The 11,886-nt window shown below is 47.9% G+C and overlaps 6 protein-coding genes across 8 annotated transcripts; 2 read left to right on the top strand and 4 right to left on the bottom strand.

The window, feature by feature from the left end:
- Positions 1-71: 71 nt before the first annotated feature.
- Positions 72-1,391, bottom strand: FOIG_02501 (transcriptional regulator). Its single transcript, XM_031199814.1, has one exon. The coding sequence runs from the start codon at positions 1,189-1,191 to the stop codon at positions 433-435; it is 759 nt and encodes a 252-aa protein (XP_031069582.1). The 5' UTR covers positions 1,192-1,391; the 3' UTR covers positions 72-432.
- A 185-nt stretch (positions 1,392-1,576) lies between these two features.
- Positions 1,577-2,407, bottom strand: FOIG_02500 (uncharacterized protein). Its single transcript, XM_031199813.1, has one exon. It carries the CDS (start codon positions 2,256-2,258, stop codon positions 1,707-1,709), a length of 552 nt encoding a protein of 183 aa, XP_031069581.1. The 5' UTR covers positions 2,259-2,407; the 3' UTR covers positions 1,577-1,706.
- A 224-nt stretch (positions 2,408-2,631) lies between these two features.
- FOIG_02499 (uncharacterized protein) lies at positions 2,632-4,800 on the bottom strand. Its single transcript, XM_031199812.1, has 6 exons — positions 4,710-4,800; positions 4,559-4,654; positions 3,631-4,512; positions 3,507-3,584; positions 2,916-3,458; positions 2,632-2,870 (listed from the first exon to the last, which is right to left on the bottom strand). The coding sequence occupies exons 1-6, from the start codon at positions 4,763-4,765 to the stop codon at positions 2,678-2,680; spliced, it is 1,848 nt and encodes a 615-aa protein (XP_031069580.1). The 5' UTR covers positions 4,766-4,800; the 3' UTR covers positions 2,632-2,677.
- Positions 4,801-5,786: 986 nt separating this feature from the next.
- FOIG_02498 (uncharacterized protein) lies at positions 5,787-7,452 on the top strand. Of its 2 annotated transcripts, XM_031199811.1 has the most exons (4): positions 5,796-5,965; positions 6,030-6,329; positions 6,380-7,093; positions 7,145-7,452. In XM_031199811.1, the coding sequence occupies exons 2-4, from the start codon at positions 6,104-6,106 to the stop codon at positions 7,294-7,296; spliced, it is 1,092 nt and encodes a 363-aa protein (XP_031069579.1). In that variant the 5' UTR covers positions 5,796-5,965; positions 6,030-6,103; the 3' UTR covers positions 7,297-7,452. The 2 variants fall into 2 exon arrangements, with proteins under 2 accessions (XP_031069578.1, XP_031069579.1); XM_031199810.1 differs by having other exon boundaries at positions 5,787-6,329.
- An 884-nt stretch (positions 7,453-8,336) lies between these two features.
- On the bottom strand, positions 8,337-9,457 carry FOIG_02497 (uncharacterized protein; the record flags this gene model as incomplete). Of its 2 annotated transcripts, none has more annotated exons than XM_031199808.1 (2): positions 9,073-9,457; positions 8,337-9,021 (listed from the first exon to the last, which is right to left on the bottom strand). In XM_031199808.1, the coding sequence occupies exon 2, from the start codon at positions 8,797-8,799 to the stop codon at positions 8,410-8,412; it is 390 nt and encodes a 129-aa protein (XP_031069576.1). In that variant the 5' UTR covers positions 8,800-9,021; positions 9,073-9,457. The 2 variants fall into 2 exon arrangements, with proteins under 2 accessions (XP_031069576.1, XP_031069577.1); XM_031199809.1 differs by having other exon boundaries at positions 8,410-8,975; positions 9,073-9,321.
- Positions 9,458-9,649: 192 nt separating this feature from the next.
- On the top strand, positions 9,650-11,712 carry FOIG_02496 (uncharacterized protein). The gene has a single exon (XM_031199807.1). The coding sequence runs from the start codon at positions 9,754-9,756 to the stop codon at positions 11,554-11,556; it is 1,803 nt and encodes a 600-aa protein (XP_031069575.1). The 5' UTR covers positions 9,650-9,753; the 3' UTR covers positions 11,557-11,712.
- Positions 11,713-11,886: the final 174 nt, after the last annotated feature.

Below are 11,886 nucleotides of genomic sequence, written 5' to 3'. Positions count from 1 at the left end.
CCCATAGTCGGGAATATACGGTTATTGAGGTTTGCATTGGGGACAAGCTTATCTTGTGTTATTTGACAGTGCCGAGGTTCGTTGCCGGATGGTTCTCGGTGATTAGGTAAAGTTGATGATGCTGGAAATGCCTATCACGATGGATCGGATGGAGTAGTATTCTTTTGGGGATCTCCGCTTAGGTAATGAAGCAGAGCTACCCTGTCTCTACAGCAAGTCTCTCTGTTCGATTTTAGTCTTATCAGATGTCAATCTGTACCAGTCGTTCAACCTACGACCTGTATATCGTGCGATAGGCTCTTAACGTGCTAACCTTGACACCAAGGATTCATCATGGCTTCATCCCCGAGTCTACAAGAAGATCTAAGTTAGGCATTAATGTTTTCGATCTACCCTTCAAGATGCCCATGGGCATGTCAATATCTCTTGAGATCACTTCTTCTGATCCTTCAGCTCCCCACGCTCCTTAACGACCCTTGCAATCTCATCACCAACCTCCGTCCCCAACCCTTCAAAACCCTTGATAACACCCTCCCTATCCCCCTCTCCCATCTCCTGACTCATCTTGAACTTGCCCTCCAGCTTGGTAACCTCGATCTCAATCCCAATAATGTTCCTCTTCAACAACTCAACATACTTCTCCGGCGCATCAGACACCTTCCACTGGCTTGGTCTCTCGCCACCCGTATACCCCATCGTGTTCCTCTCATTATGATCCGTGAGATCACTAATCGCCTTTCCCAGAAACGAAGACGTCTCTTCATTGTTCTCATAGTAAATCCTTGCCTTTCCATAAACCTGCGCCGCGGCGTAATTCCACGTCGGCACAACCTTTCCATTCGCTGGTTTTGTCTCGGTGTAGAATTTGGGGGTCACATAATGATGATCCGGCTTGGTGAAGATTACTAGGACTTCGTCTTCGAGATAGTTTTTTAGAGAGGGGTTGGAGGTGCAGTGTTCGATCATGGCTTTGCTTTGGGGATTTTGACGGGCCAAGTGGCCGCGCAGACGACCGAGTTCTGTTTCGCTGGATTCATCTTGTACGTCGAGAAGAAAAGGGATGTGGCTGCTTTGGAGAAAGGAGTGGGTTTGGGACTTTATGCCGGTTGTGAGCATTCCGAGGGGGTTTTCGTGGATGAGATGGCGTAGGACGCGGAGGTCTGCTTCGGCGTGGGCGGCGCGGATATACATGATTGCGATGTCGAGTATATGTCTTTGTATTATTGGAATGACTTTTGGGCAAATAGAGATATATGTGATCTTGAAGTTTTCAAGCTGGTGTAAAACGAACGGATATCGCAAGTAATAAAGGTTTGGCGGAGAAGGCGGGCCGCCAGTATGAGAGGGCGTCGTTCACATCGACCGGGCCGGTCTAGATCGGCGAATCACAGGCACAGTCATTCTCAGCAAGGTCTAGAGCGAATTGGTGCCGAGGGGTTTGTCATTGGTCATTCACCTAGCATTATCGGACCTGCTTCCGAGGGTCGAAAATGCTTGAATGCAGATTTGATCAATTGAGTCTCAATATCTCGGTCTTGAACACCGAACAGCATTGAGAGACGAGACATGATGGAAAGGGTGTTGATCGTAAAGAAGCTAATTGACCTCTAGTCTGGCCTGTCTATCTAAGTGCCATACTCCAAGTCCACTATCTAACGCCAAATTCATCAATCCATGATCCATTGCCTGTTCCATGTGTATTCCATCTACAAACTCTTAACCATGATATGATCAGTCTGAACAATTGACCCAATAGTAAAATCATGGTCCCCGACCTGTTTATATCCCCACTTCTCATACGCCCTAATCGCCCTTGGATTCTCCTCCCAGACACCAAGCCACAAATTCTTGAACCCCTGCTCCTTCGCCATGCTTTCAATAGCCTTCTCCAAAGCCTTTCCAACACCAGCGCCGTGAGAATCAGGATGTACGTAGATCCTCTGCAGCTCAACGGTTTTTTCTATGTTTTCTACGCAAGGTTCACTGCTTCCTCGGGTGAGATATGCGAAGCCAAGAAAATCATCGTTTGAGTTTGTCGCGATGATTACGTCTTTGTTTGGGTCGTTTAAGTCGTTGATGATGGATGCTTCTGTGTATGATTCTTCGAGGAAGGCGGCCAGTTCGTGGGGTTCGACGGAGTGCCCGAATGTTATTGTGAAGACATGTGCGCCTAGCTCTGCAATGCGATTGGCATCGGTGAGTGTTGCAGGCTTGATGATGACTCCTTTCTGAGCCTGTTGGGAGTCCTTGGCAGTCATGATGCGACTAATTGATGAAACTCAACTAATGGTAACGATTGAGTAATCAATACTTTGTAGCCGGGGTAGATATTGGAGGAGTTGGCGGTGAGTGGGTCTCCAGATTTTGGATCTCAAGAATTGGGCTTAGCTGGGCGGCTTAAAATACTTGAATAAGTCTAACAAGGAAAGTCAGATAAACTCTCCGAGTCCAAAAATTTTAAAGCTATGCAGATCTGAACGAGTGGCTTCTGGAAAGATCTCGCCACAGGTCTCGGCCCTGCTCCCAACGATGACTAGCGCGCGCCCTTGATGTCAAAAATCAATGGACCTCGCCTTTGGATTGATCATTTCCGGGGCCGGATATGCACAGTCACGGTACCGGATTCAGTAGTTTTCTGTAATCGAGACATTGACGTTGTTTTCTATGGACTTGACCCTCATCCTGTATCGATGCACTTCGCTCGGAGGGCGCGCAGAATTACAACCATTTGCTCTATACTTGAGCCTGGAAACGCCCATCTTTCGCAGATCCTTATTCCCTTGTCTTGTAATTGGTTGAGATCAGGGACCCTGAGGGCATCCAATCTTGAGAAGGCTGCGAATGAGAGGAGTAATACCACCGCCATGGTCCTGGGACTGTTAGTAATTGTTATTGTACTCTTGTTGTAGACATACCCGTGTAAGAGATTCTCCAAAGATGCAGTCGGTGCATGGACTGCGAATTCAACTGCATTGAGATACCGACGACAGTGTACCAGACATTGTCTCGCATTCCCGAGTGTCGCGGGATTGGGTTGTGTACCTGGCGCGAGGGCGCAAACTTGATATAGAAAAGGCCTGTAGATAATGTCGCCTGTCGTGTGATATCGTATAGTAACCATGGTATCATCAATCCCTATCGGAGGAATCTCGAGATTGGGTCTAATGCTGTGAGGGAGGAGATGATACCACGCTCCAAGCTGGCGGTTCAATTCATGAGCCAAGTTTGGAAGACTCGATTGCGTTTCTTCAGAGTTATCCGCTGCGTTATCGCCTGTACCTGGCTCAGCTTCTGCGTAGAGGACGTAGTGGATTCTGTTCAGAAGGCGACGGGATGAGAGATCGGCGAGCCAGCGGTGCATGTAGGGTTCGGAGGGGCCGTCGGACCATGGGTAGGGGAGTTTATCGACGATCTTTTCGATGCCACTGCGAGGGAGATGATGCTCTGCGAGGATGTCACTGGCGATAGTTAGAGAATAACTTGACAACACAGAGTGGGTGACTTACCATTCGAGCACGAGAATGGCCCAAAAGACTCGCAGAATTGACTGGTCTTGCGAACCATCTCGCAGCAACTTCTCAGATCTGACAAGTCAGTACGGATCTTAATCCCAACCACATCTATACATACCTTATCCAATAATGCTGTACATCAGTCGACGCCATATGCACCAACCTCCACGCAAGCAACGGCCTTGACAAATAGCTATAATACAGCGCAGCGAGATACAACGCCTGCGGTAGAAGCGGATCTCCACCAAACGAACACAACGACTCCGTGAGTAAAAGTCTCACAGCAGGTGTAAAGAACTTTACCCCAGGACTCCAACTCGCATCCATTCGATTCGGCGTCTCAGCGGCAACAGAACCTAGTGCGAGAACAACGAGGACCAGTGATGAGGGAAGATCAGGCCGTGCGCCGTGGTCAACGGTTCTGTCGTACAGATCATAAAAGGCTCGTTGGTCAAGGATTGGATGGAAGCGATGAACGAGCTGGAAGTAATTCCTGACGAGATGATCTGTTTCGTTGGGTGATAGTGTCGGGAGGTCAATTTGACTCGCTGGTTCGGCGTTTAATCTCAGCCCTTCGGGAATTGGTCTTCTTAACTCGATATGTAGAAACAGATCTGAAGGGTAATGACCCAGGAGTGCTTTCGCTGGCGCAGACCTGAGTAAATTCCCTGTTGTTGATGAGTGAGAAAGTGGAATGTCCATCGTTGTATTGAAGACATTGTTATTAGCGAATTGAGACAACGAAGTTTGCGTTCCTGGTCCTGTTGAATGCACAGATGAAGCAGCCACTATTCCATCTTCAGGGCTAATTGGTTCGTTATGTCGCACTATGGGATATGGTGCGTAGGGTGTTGAGGCTGGGTAAGGAGTCGATGCTGGAAAAGGTGTTGAGATGGGACTTCGATCTCGTTGACGAGCTATTGCGGATTGGAAGGTTGATTCGAGTGATTCAAGACGATCAAAGATCTCATCAACGCGATCAACAGGGATGGCAATTCGCCTAACTAAATCAGTCTCATACCGTGGATTATGACGGCGAAACTCACTTTGACTCATTTCCTTCATCGCGATACTCGCACTCGGAGTTATTCGCCTCTTCGCAGAGCGTACAAACAGGTTGTCTGCCATCGCATTTCCTTTTCCTAGCAACCAATTAGCACAACCTTGTACCTAAGCATCAAATAGTAAAGAGCATACCTCTTTCTGCAGTAATTACAGGCTTTGGCGGCTCGCTTCCGCTTCGCAGACTCCATGCCTGCCTGTTTTGTGTGTCACACTGGAAAATCTTTGCGGAGGGCGGATATCAGGCGGAGTCGGCGGCTGGTTCTCCGCCTTTGGTTAGGGGCGGAAGAACTTGAGGCCGGGCCTGTCGGGGCTCGGGGACGGCTCCGGTGATAAGTGGGCTGAATGGCCGGAGGACATGTCTGGCATTATTCCGGGGAATCTTTGTCTCAGCAAAGCTTCTGTTTTGTTATCGATAACCGTGGGTGGAAAAGCCTTTGTCCGGGCATCAGCCCCAGCTACCCTGAGCTTGTCCATGTTATCCTATCAGAAGATCAAAATGATACCAAATGCCATTGTTTGCAACTCGACTATCTGGTAGAATTTATCTCTTACTTGAAAATTAATTTAATTGCTACTCAGTTCAGAGACATTGTGTGTTTTCCCCTTGCGATGGCTGATGTGTCTCTTTTACCGTTATTCTAGTAGACTTCGATCAAACTTCTTTTACCTTCGCTGGTCTCCAAGCTCACAGCAAGCAATCTATTCTCAGTAGCACAGCACCAAAAGAAAATAGGGAATTACCATTTTTCTTTAATCTTATCAATGAAATCGGCCCATGCTAACATTTTATCAGTGCGTTAGTTCAATGGAGACCTCCGCATTTCACCATCCAAGGCTCTAATGACGAAGTGGATAACGTGCAACCTCGGGGGTTTGACAAGCTAGCACGCCATCCAGAACTCCCATCGATCTACCAAATTGCAAAGAAGACGGGCCTAATCACATGGTTTTGAGCTTGAAATAAATCATCCTCTCGGCCTGTCGGAAAGACGAGACATGATGAAATTGTCAACTTTGGTCACCTAATACGAAAGGACATTCATGGCCGAGTGTAGGGAGGGCTTGTCCGATTCAGATGCTTGCGACAACCGATATCTCGGAGCTCAAAGCGACTACCTGATCCCCGATCATCCAATAAGAACAGTAATGGAACGAGATCCGAGTTACTCCGAGTTCCGAATGGGTCATCGACCGATGATGCGGATGAAACAACGTTATCGTAAGCGCAGCTCCGGCCTCATATCCAATGGTTGTAGAAGCTAAAGTGACACCATCGACCATGATGAAAGCGCAAGACCAACGGCATGACTCACTAGACCTGCCTTGTACCTGTTTCTGCGGGGTTAGCGAGGTCAATCGCGGTAATATGCGATGTCGTAAGTGAAATGGTGGATTGTGCGATCTGATAACGCGTAGTGGGGACTGATGCTATTATATATAAGGAAAGCATAGAACCCCAGACGAAGGATCTTTTCGTTCATCAAAGACAAGACTGCTTTGTTACGACAGGCCAAACATAGCTCAACATGTCGACTACTGCTACCATCACTCAACAGGCTGAGCGCATCGTGCCGCTCAACGTCGAAGCCAACAAGTACCCAAAACCCCTTCAGCCCTCTGGAGCTCTCGACAAGTTCACCTTTGAAGAGTCGACCCCCGTCATCGGACGTGAATATCCCAAAGTCAACCTCGTCGACGACATCATCAACGCCCCAAACGCAGACGAACTGATCCGCGATCTCGCCATCACCAGTGCGTCCCATCCCCACTCACCAGACTCACCTCTAACATATGATCTCCAGTCTCACAGCGAGGTGTCGTCTTTTTCCGCGCCCAAGACAACCTCACAGACGAACAGCACAAGCAGCTCGTCCACCGCCTCGGCGAACTAACCAACAAACCCAAGGACTCAACACTTCACATCCACCCTCTCCTCAACAGCACCAATGAATTCGGCGTAGACGACAATGAAATCAGCGTTATTTCATCAAACGTTGAGTTCTTCCAGGACAGAATCAAGGATCGTGATGATCGAAAGCAAGGCGCTGCAAGCTGGCACAGCGATATCCAATTCGAGCAGTATCCCGCTGATTACACGAGTCTGAGACTTACAAAACTCCCGGCAGGAGGTGGCGATACGCTTTGGGCTTCGGGATATGAGCTCTATGATCGATATAGCGATCCTTATAGGAAGTTCTTTGAGGGCTTGACTGCTACGTTTTCTGGCGAAGGGTTTTTGAGGGCACGAGATGCAAGACCCGATCATTATAAGGTCTACGAGGAACCGAGAGGAAATCCCGCCAATATCGGTGATGAGCTCAAGGCTATTCATCCCGTTGTTAGAACAAACCCCGTCACTGGGTGGAAGTCTATTTTTGCGATCGGAAACTTCCCCAAGCGCATTAATGAGCTGAGTGAGCGTGAGAGCAGAGAGATCTTGGAGTCGCTCTACAAGAGGATTGAACAGAACCATGATCTTCAGGTTCGCTTCCGCTGGAGAAGTCCCAACGATATTGGTAAGCACTCTTATTGAATTGGTGGTTGAGGGTCAAGCTAATGATACATAGCATTCTGGGATAACCGCAGTGCATTCCATAGCGCCACGAATGATTACGATGGTCTTGGTGAGCGCACGGGTCACAGGGCTGTAGGCATTGGCGAGAAGCCTTACCTTGATCCCAACAGCCTGTCGAGAACTGAGGCATTGAAGAGAGCTTAGTATGTGTTTAAAAGAATATTAGATAATGAACTTCTCGAGTTTGACCACACCTTCGCTTTTCTGCGCTTCAGACTTTTACCTGAATTCTTGATAAGATTTCACCTAATCTCTTGATACGCTTATCCCATTGAACCCCAAGATGCTCTTGGCTTGCACTTAAACAAAGCACTGAACCCGATGTAGCCGGCTTGGCTGCAGGAAGGTATGTGTCCCTGTCTCTTTGTGTTTCTTCCGGCGGGGACATATGCTCCGTCTGTGACGCGCACAACCGAGCCTGTTAAGTTGTTCAGGCGAACTGCAGAATAGTGGATCTCGATGTGATTAAAAAGACTGCCAAGGACGATCATCGGGGTCGAAGAGGTTCTACTATTTGCCTAGATCTTGGCCTCGATCGACTGACCATGCCATCCAGAGAGCAACAAACTCAGCTACCATGAACCAGAGCTACGCGAGGTTCAATTATGATATCTCGTTCAACACATAAGGCTCTAACTTGAAGCCGCCCCTATCAGTGTGCTTTTCTATACACCCTCGGTCCTCAGTCTAGACTTTCTTTTCCGCCCCCAATGCCACACAACTAGCTCGTACCATTCTTTTGGGTAATTCATAAAGGGTGAGTCCAATTAGAGTTACTTGCATCGTGTTAAAAACTCCGAGCCTGCATGATCCCTTTTTCGGCTGGATGATCCGGCTCCCTTTTCAGCTGAGTTCACGAGCCCCTACTAGAATGTGATTTATAGCTGCCCGTTGGCTGAGATCCCATAATCACTATGCAGACTTTGGAACTTTGTTCTTTGTTGGAATTGACCAGTTGAACGCATCTTCGGACATAGATTGCTATCAACTATTCAACCCTCGATGACTGGTCTCCTCAATGTGATGATAGTAGCGAGCCTCGTCCTTACTATAAATCGGATCCCGACTCTTATTTTCAGCAACGTCAGAAACGCCAGCTAACTTAGTATGTGTACATGTTTTTACGCAGGGCTTTTAAATAGGCGGCGTTGCCTTGAATCTAGACCTTCATATACACATAAAAATGCGGGATATATGCAGTACGTATCAGCTCCATTGAGGTCCCAGCATTGTTTCTTGGGGGCCATTTATGCGGGTTCAAATAAAACCATTATACAGACTGCTGATTGCAGTCACTATTGCAGTTCCTGCAGCCTTCCTCAGGAACGTTTTCTCGGGAGCCGTATTAATCCGGAAGTTAGTAAACCGCAGATATTGATATCCTCGCACTGAATGGACGCCAGAGCACACCGTATATTTGCAGTCAAGCGGCGTAGTGATATTGATTGCCACAACATGTTGAATGCATGAAGCAGGCAAGGGAGCCACGCTTGCTAAACCTCCTCCTCCCAGGACATCGCGACTATAAACATCTGAATGACTCTTCATCTTTCCGACTTCATCTTTATCCAACACTGCCTTCATCTGGACTTGTATACCAACCCCCCTGCCCAACCTGCCCTTCAACGTCTTCATCACCACAGCCATTGCTTTTCTCGCTGCTCCAGCCCTAGCCAACCCTATTGACACCCTTCCCGCTGGCTTAAAGTCTCATTTCGAGAGCCGAGCTGCCGAGGTAACGGCTAGGTTCTAGACTACCACTACATGCCATACCCAGCGATCCAGAAAAGGTTTCCAGAGTGGGCATTGCATCAAAGACCTGGCTGGTGCAGACCATGCTGTTAGCATGGCAGAGAGAAGGAAAAGCAGCTGTCATAGTGAGTTGTAATCCCTATCAACACGATATCGAGCCCTGCTTACCAGCTTTTACTTTAGTGATTAGATATAGGCAGAAGAACTGCCAGGGCTGTTCCCAGAAGGGCCTTAATCTCTATGACTGCTTCAACATTGGAGATGAGTGGAAGTCTATGAAGTTCAAGTGCTAGACTCGACTGGCCATTCTTTCTTGGATGGGTTAATGTCAAGTGGTATCTTGCAAAGCTGTCAGAGGCAGGCAGTAGCATAAGTCAATTCAAAGCGAGATTGCTATGTTCAGCCTCGAACCAAGAGCAATAAACGCTTCATATACAAGTCTTCTATATAGTCCAAAGTCACAATATTTATTCCCTTGATCACTGGCGCCACCAGAAGAGTTTCTTGTCACTCCGGAGTGATTCTCGGGAAGTTTTGACATGTATTTGCATGAAATTGCCGCACCCGCAGGAATCAGTCGGCTTTACTCGCTAAAGTCTGTGGATGCCAAGATGTATGGGGTCTCGGCATAGAGCCTATCATTGGACCAACAACGTCTTGTCGGTCCGTTTCTGTATCTGATCAAGCAATTGACACGCAATGAGGCCTCTTGACATGTGGATATGTTCAAGTATGTGATTTCATCTATAAGATGAGGTCTGCTGGCAATATTTATACCTAAGAAGCCGAGCATGACTGAGAATTTTTCAAGCGCTGAGATTATCCCTTCTTGAATCGCTAGTTACAAATATGGTACTACCATGCTGGAAGTTCTTCGGCTTCCTCACAGCAGCCCGACTTTGCGAAGGAAAAGAACCTAAATCTGATGTCACGACATGGTGGCACGACAGCTCAGTCATCAACACCAATGCTTCGGTAGCGGCTGATGAGGTTCGACGTTCACGGCGATATAAGGTCTCTATTTCACTGGCGGGTGAAGATGACTTCCATCGCTCTTTCGTCTATGAGTCAATTCCCCGTAACGGCAACGGCAAGATGTTCGACCCAGCTCAGCCTGAGAAAGAGTATGACTTTGCGGATGGAGACGGGATTACCATTGAGGCAGATGAGGGCATCAACATGGCTTGGACGCAGTTTGTTTACCGCAAAGACGTCGATGTTCGGATTGTTACTACCGACGGATCTTCGATTGGCCCAGCCTCCAACGTTGTAATTCGCCCTGTTGACCTTGGTTTCAAAATCAAGAGCCCAAAGGATAATACTGTCTTGATTCGAGTACCTTTCCAAAAGTCTGGGGCGAGATTCTCTGTTGAGTTTCGGGATGATCTCGTCACGTACAGGTCCAACGGCACTGATTATGTGAATGATGGTGGTGTCATTGTCAGCGAGGAGCCTAAGAATGGTCTTATCATCTTCGCCAGCCCGCCTCTTCCCAAAGACCTTGTTCCGTGTAAGACATCCAGCAATGTCCAAGTCATCCACTCAGGCAAGGTGACGCAAGACACTTTCGGGTCCAAACCAACCATGATCTTCGAATCTGGAATTCATTGGATAGAGAAGGATGGCATTGTCGGCAAAGACCATATCAAGTTGCATCCGAACACTCACTATGTATATTTCGAGCCTGGTGCCTACGTCAAAGCAGCGCTGGAATACACAACGAAACACCCCACTTTCCATACGGTCGGCTATGGAGTGCTGTCGGGCGAGAACTATGTATACATGGCCAACACAGTCAAGAACTATACTTCAGTGAAGGACGACCGGTACAGTCTCCGCATGTTCTGGCACCAGTCCGTAATGGATAATCAGACATGGCACTGCATTGGTCCAACTCTGAACTCCCCGCCATTCAACACCATGGATCTCTATCCTGTGAACAGCACTCCTCACGAGGAAGACAACAAGGTCAGCGCGTATATCCGTGATTACAAGCAAGTTGGGGCATATTACTTCCAAACCGACGGAACCCAGATGTACAGAGGTTCAGTTCGCGATGTTTTCTGGCACGTCAATGACGATGCCATCAAACTATATCACTCGGGAGCCCAACTTCACGCTCTTACGATCTGGAAAGCCCGGAACAACGCGATTATTCAGATGGGCTGGAAACCACGTAATGTAAGCGACGTGTCTGTAAGCAAGCTTCGCATCATTCATAATCGGTGGATCAAGCCCGATGCGTATGTTCCGTCAGCTGTTCTGGGCGCATCGCCGTTTTACGGTGATCCAAAGGAGATCGATACTCAGAGGACGATGCAAGTCAAGATTGACGATGTTGTTTGCGAGGGGATTTGTGCAGCGCTCATGACGATTGCTCCGATGCAAAACTTTGACTTGAAGATGTCTAATGTGCGCTTTGAGATGTTGCATAAAGACTCAGAATTTAGGCTTGGGAGAAGCGTCGTTGGTATGGACGCGGGGGAGGGAATGGATAATTACACTCCTGGGCAGGGGAACTTGACGCTGGGTATTCATATCACAAACTGGACAATTGGCGATAAGGAAGTTGATAAGAAGAATGCGAGCGAGGATGTGTTAGGTCAGCTGAAGATTAACCCCATGTTCGATGGAGATTGGACCATAGAATGAGCTCAAGAGGGTCTGCATTCGCCTATCCATGCGTTGAAGAGACTGTGCCACTCTTGTGAAACAGATAGATTACCTACCAAAATGAGAAAGTATAATAAAGGGAATGACTATTCCTCCGATCCAATAGGTCCCCAAACCGCTCGAGTTCATGCAAGCAGATCCTCAATCTACAGCATCGACGCGGGGTAAAGTAATAACTCGGGAATATTAGCAACAGAAGTGGGCATCCTCCTCCCACTTTCGAGTTAGATAGATAATTCGGTTATCTCGGCCACACAAACCCCTCATCTATGTACAACGTGCCGGAAACACAACGGGAGATAACGCTTC

The sequence above is a fragment of the Fusarium odoratissimum genome (genome assembly GCF_000260195.1).
Source record: "Fusarium odoratissimum NRRL 54006 unplaced genomic scaffold supercont1.3, whole genome shotgun sequence".
Taxonomy (NCBI): Eukaryota; Fungi; Ascomycota; class Sordariomycetes; order Hypocreales; family Nectriaceae; genus Fusarium; species Fusarium odoratissimum.
Note: the sequence above shows the minus strand (reverse complement) of the source record. Positions and strands in the feature narration are given on the sequence as shown.

Excerpts from the sequence above, each read along its gene's own strand:
- FOIG_02500 (XM_031199813.1), bottom strand. The coding sequence starts at position 2,258 with ATGACTGCCAAGGACTCCCAACAGGCTCAGAAAGGAGTCATCATCAAG.
- FOIG_02501 (XM_031199814.1), bottom strand. The coding sequence starts at position 1,191 with ATGTATATCCGCGCCGCCCACGCCGAAGCAGACCTCCGCGTCCTACGC.
- FOIG_02498 (XM_031199810.1), top strand. The coding sequence starts at position 6,104 with ATGTCGACTACTGCTACCATCACTCAACAGGCTGAGCGCATCGTGCCG. Across the intron at positions 6,330-6,379 it reads CCGCGATCTCGCCATCACCA|TCTCACAGCGAGGTGTCGTC; the intron begins GTGCGTCCCATC and ends TATGATCTCCAG. Across the intron at positions 7,094-7,144 it reads GAGAAGTCCCAACGATATTG|CATTCTGGGATAACCGCAGT; the intron begins GTAAGCACTCTT and ends AATGATACATAG.
- FOIG_02499 (XM_031199812.1), bottom strand. The coding sequence starts at position 4,765 with ATGGAGTCTGCGAAGCGGAAGCGAGCCGCCAAAGCCTGTAATTACTGC. Across the intron at positions 4,513-4,558 it reads GATGAAGGAAATGAGTCAAA|GCGAATTGCCATCCCTGTTG; the intron begins GTGAGTTTCGCC and ends TGATTTAGTTAG. Across the intron at positions 3,459-3,506 it reads GCCATTCTCGTGCTCGAATG|TGACATCCTCGCAGAGCATC; the intron begins GTAAGTCACCCA and ends AACTATCGCCAG.
- FOIG_02496 (XM_031199807.1), top strand. The coding sequence starts at position 9,754 with ATGGTACTACCATGCTGGAAGTTCTTCGGCTTCCTCACAGCAGCCCGA.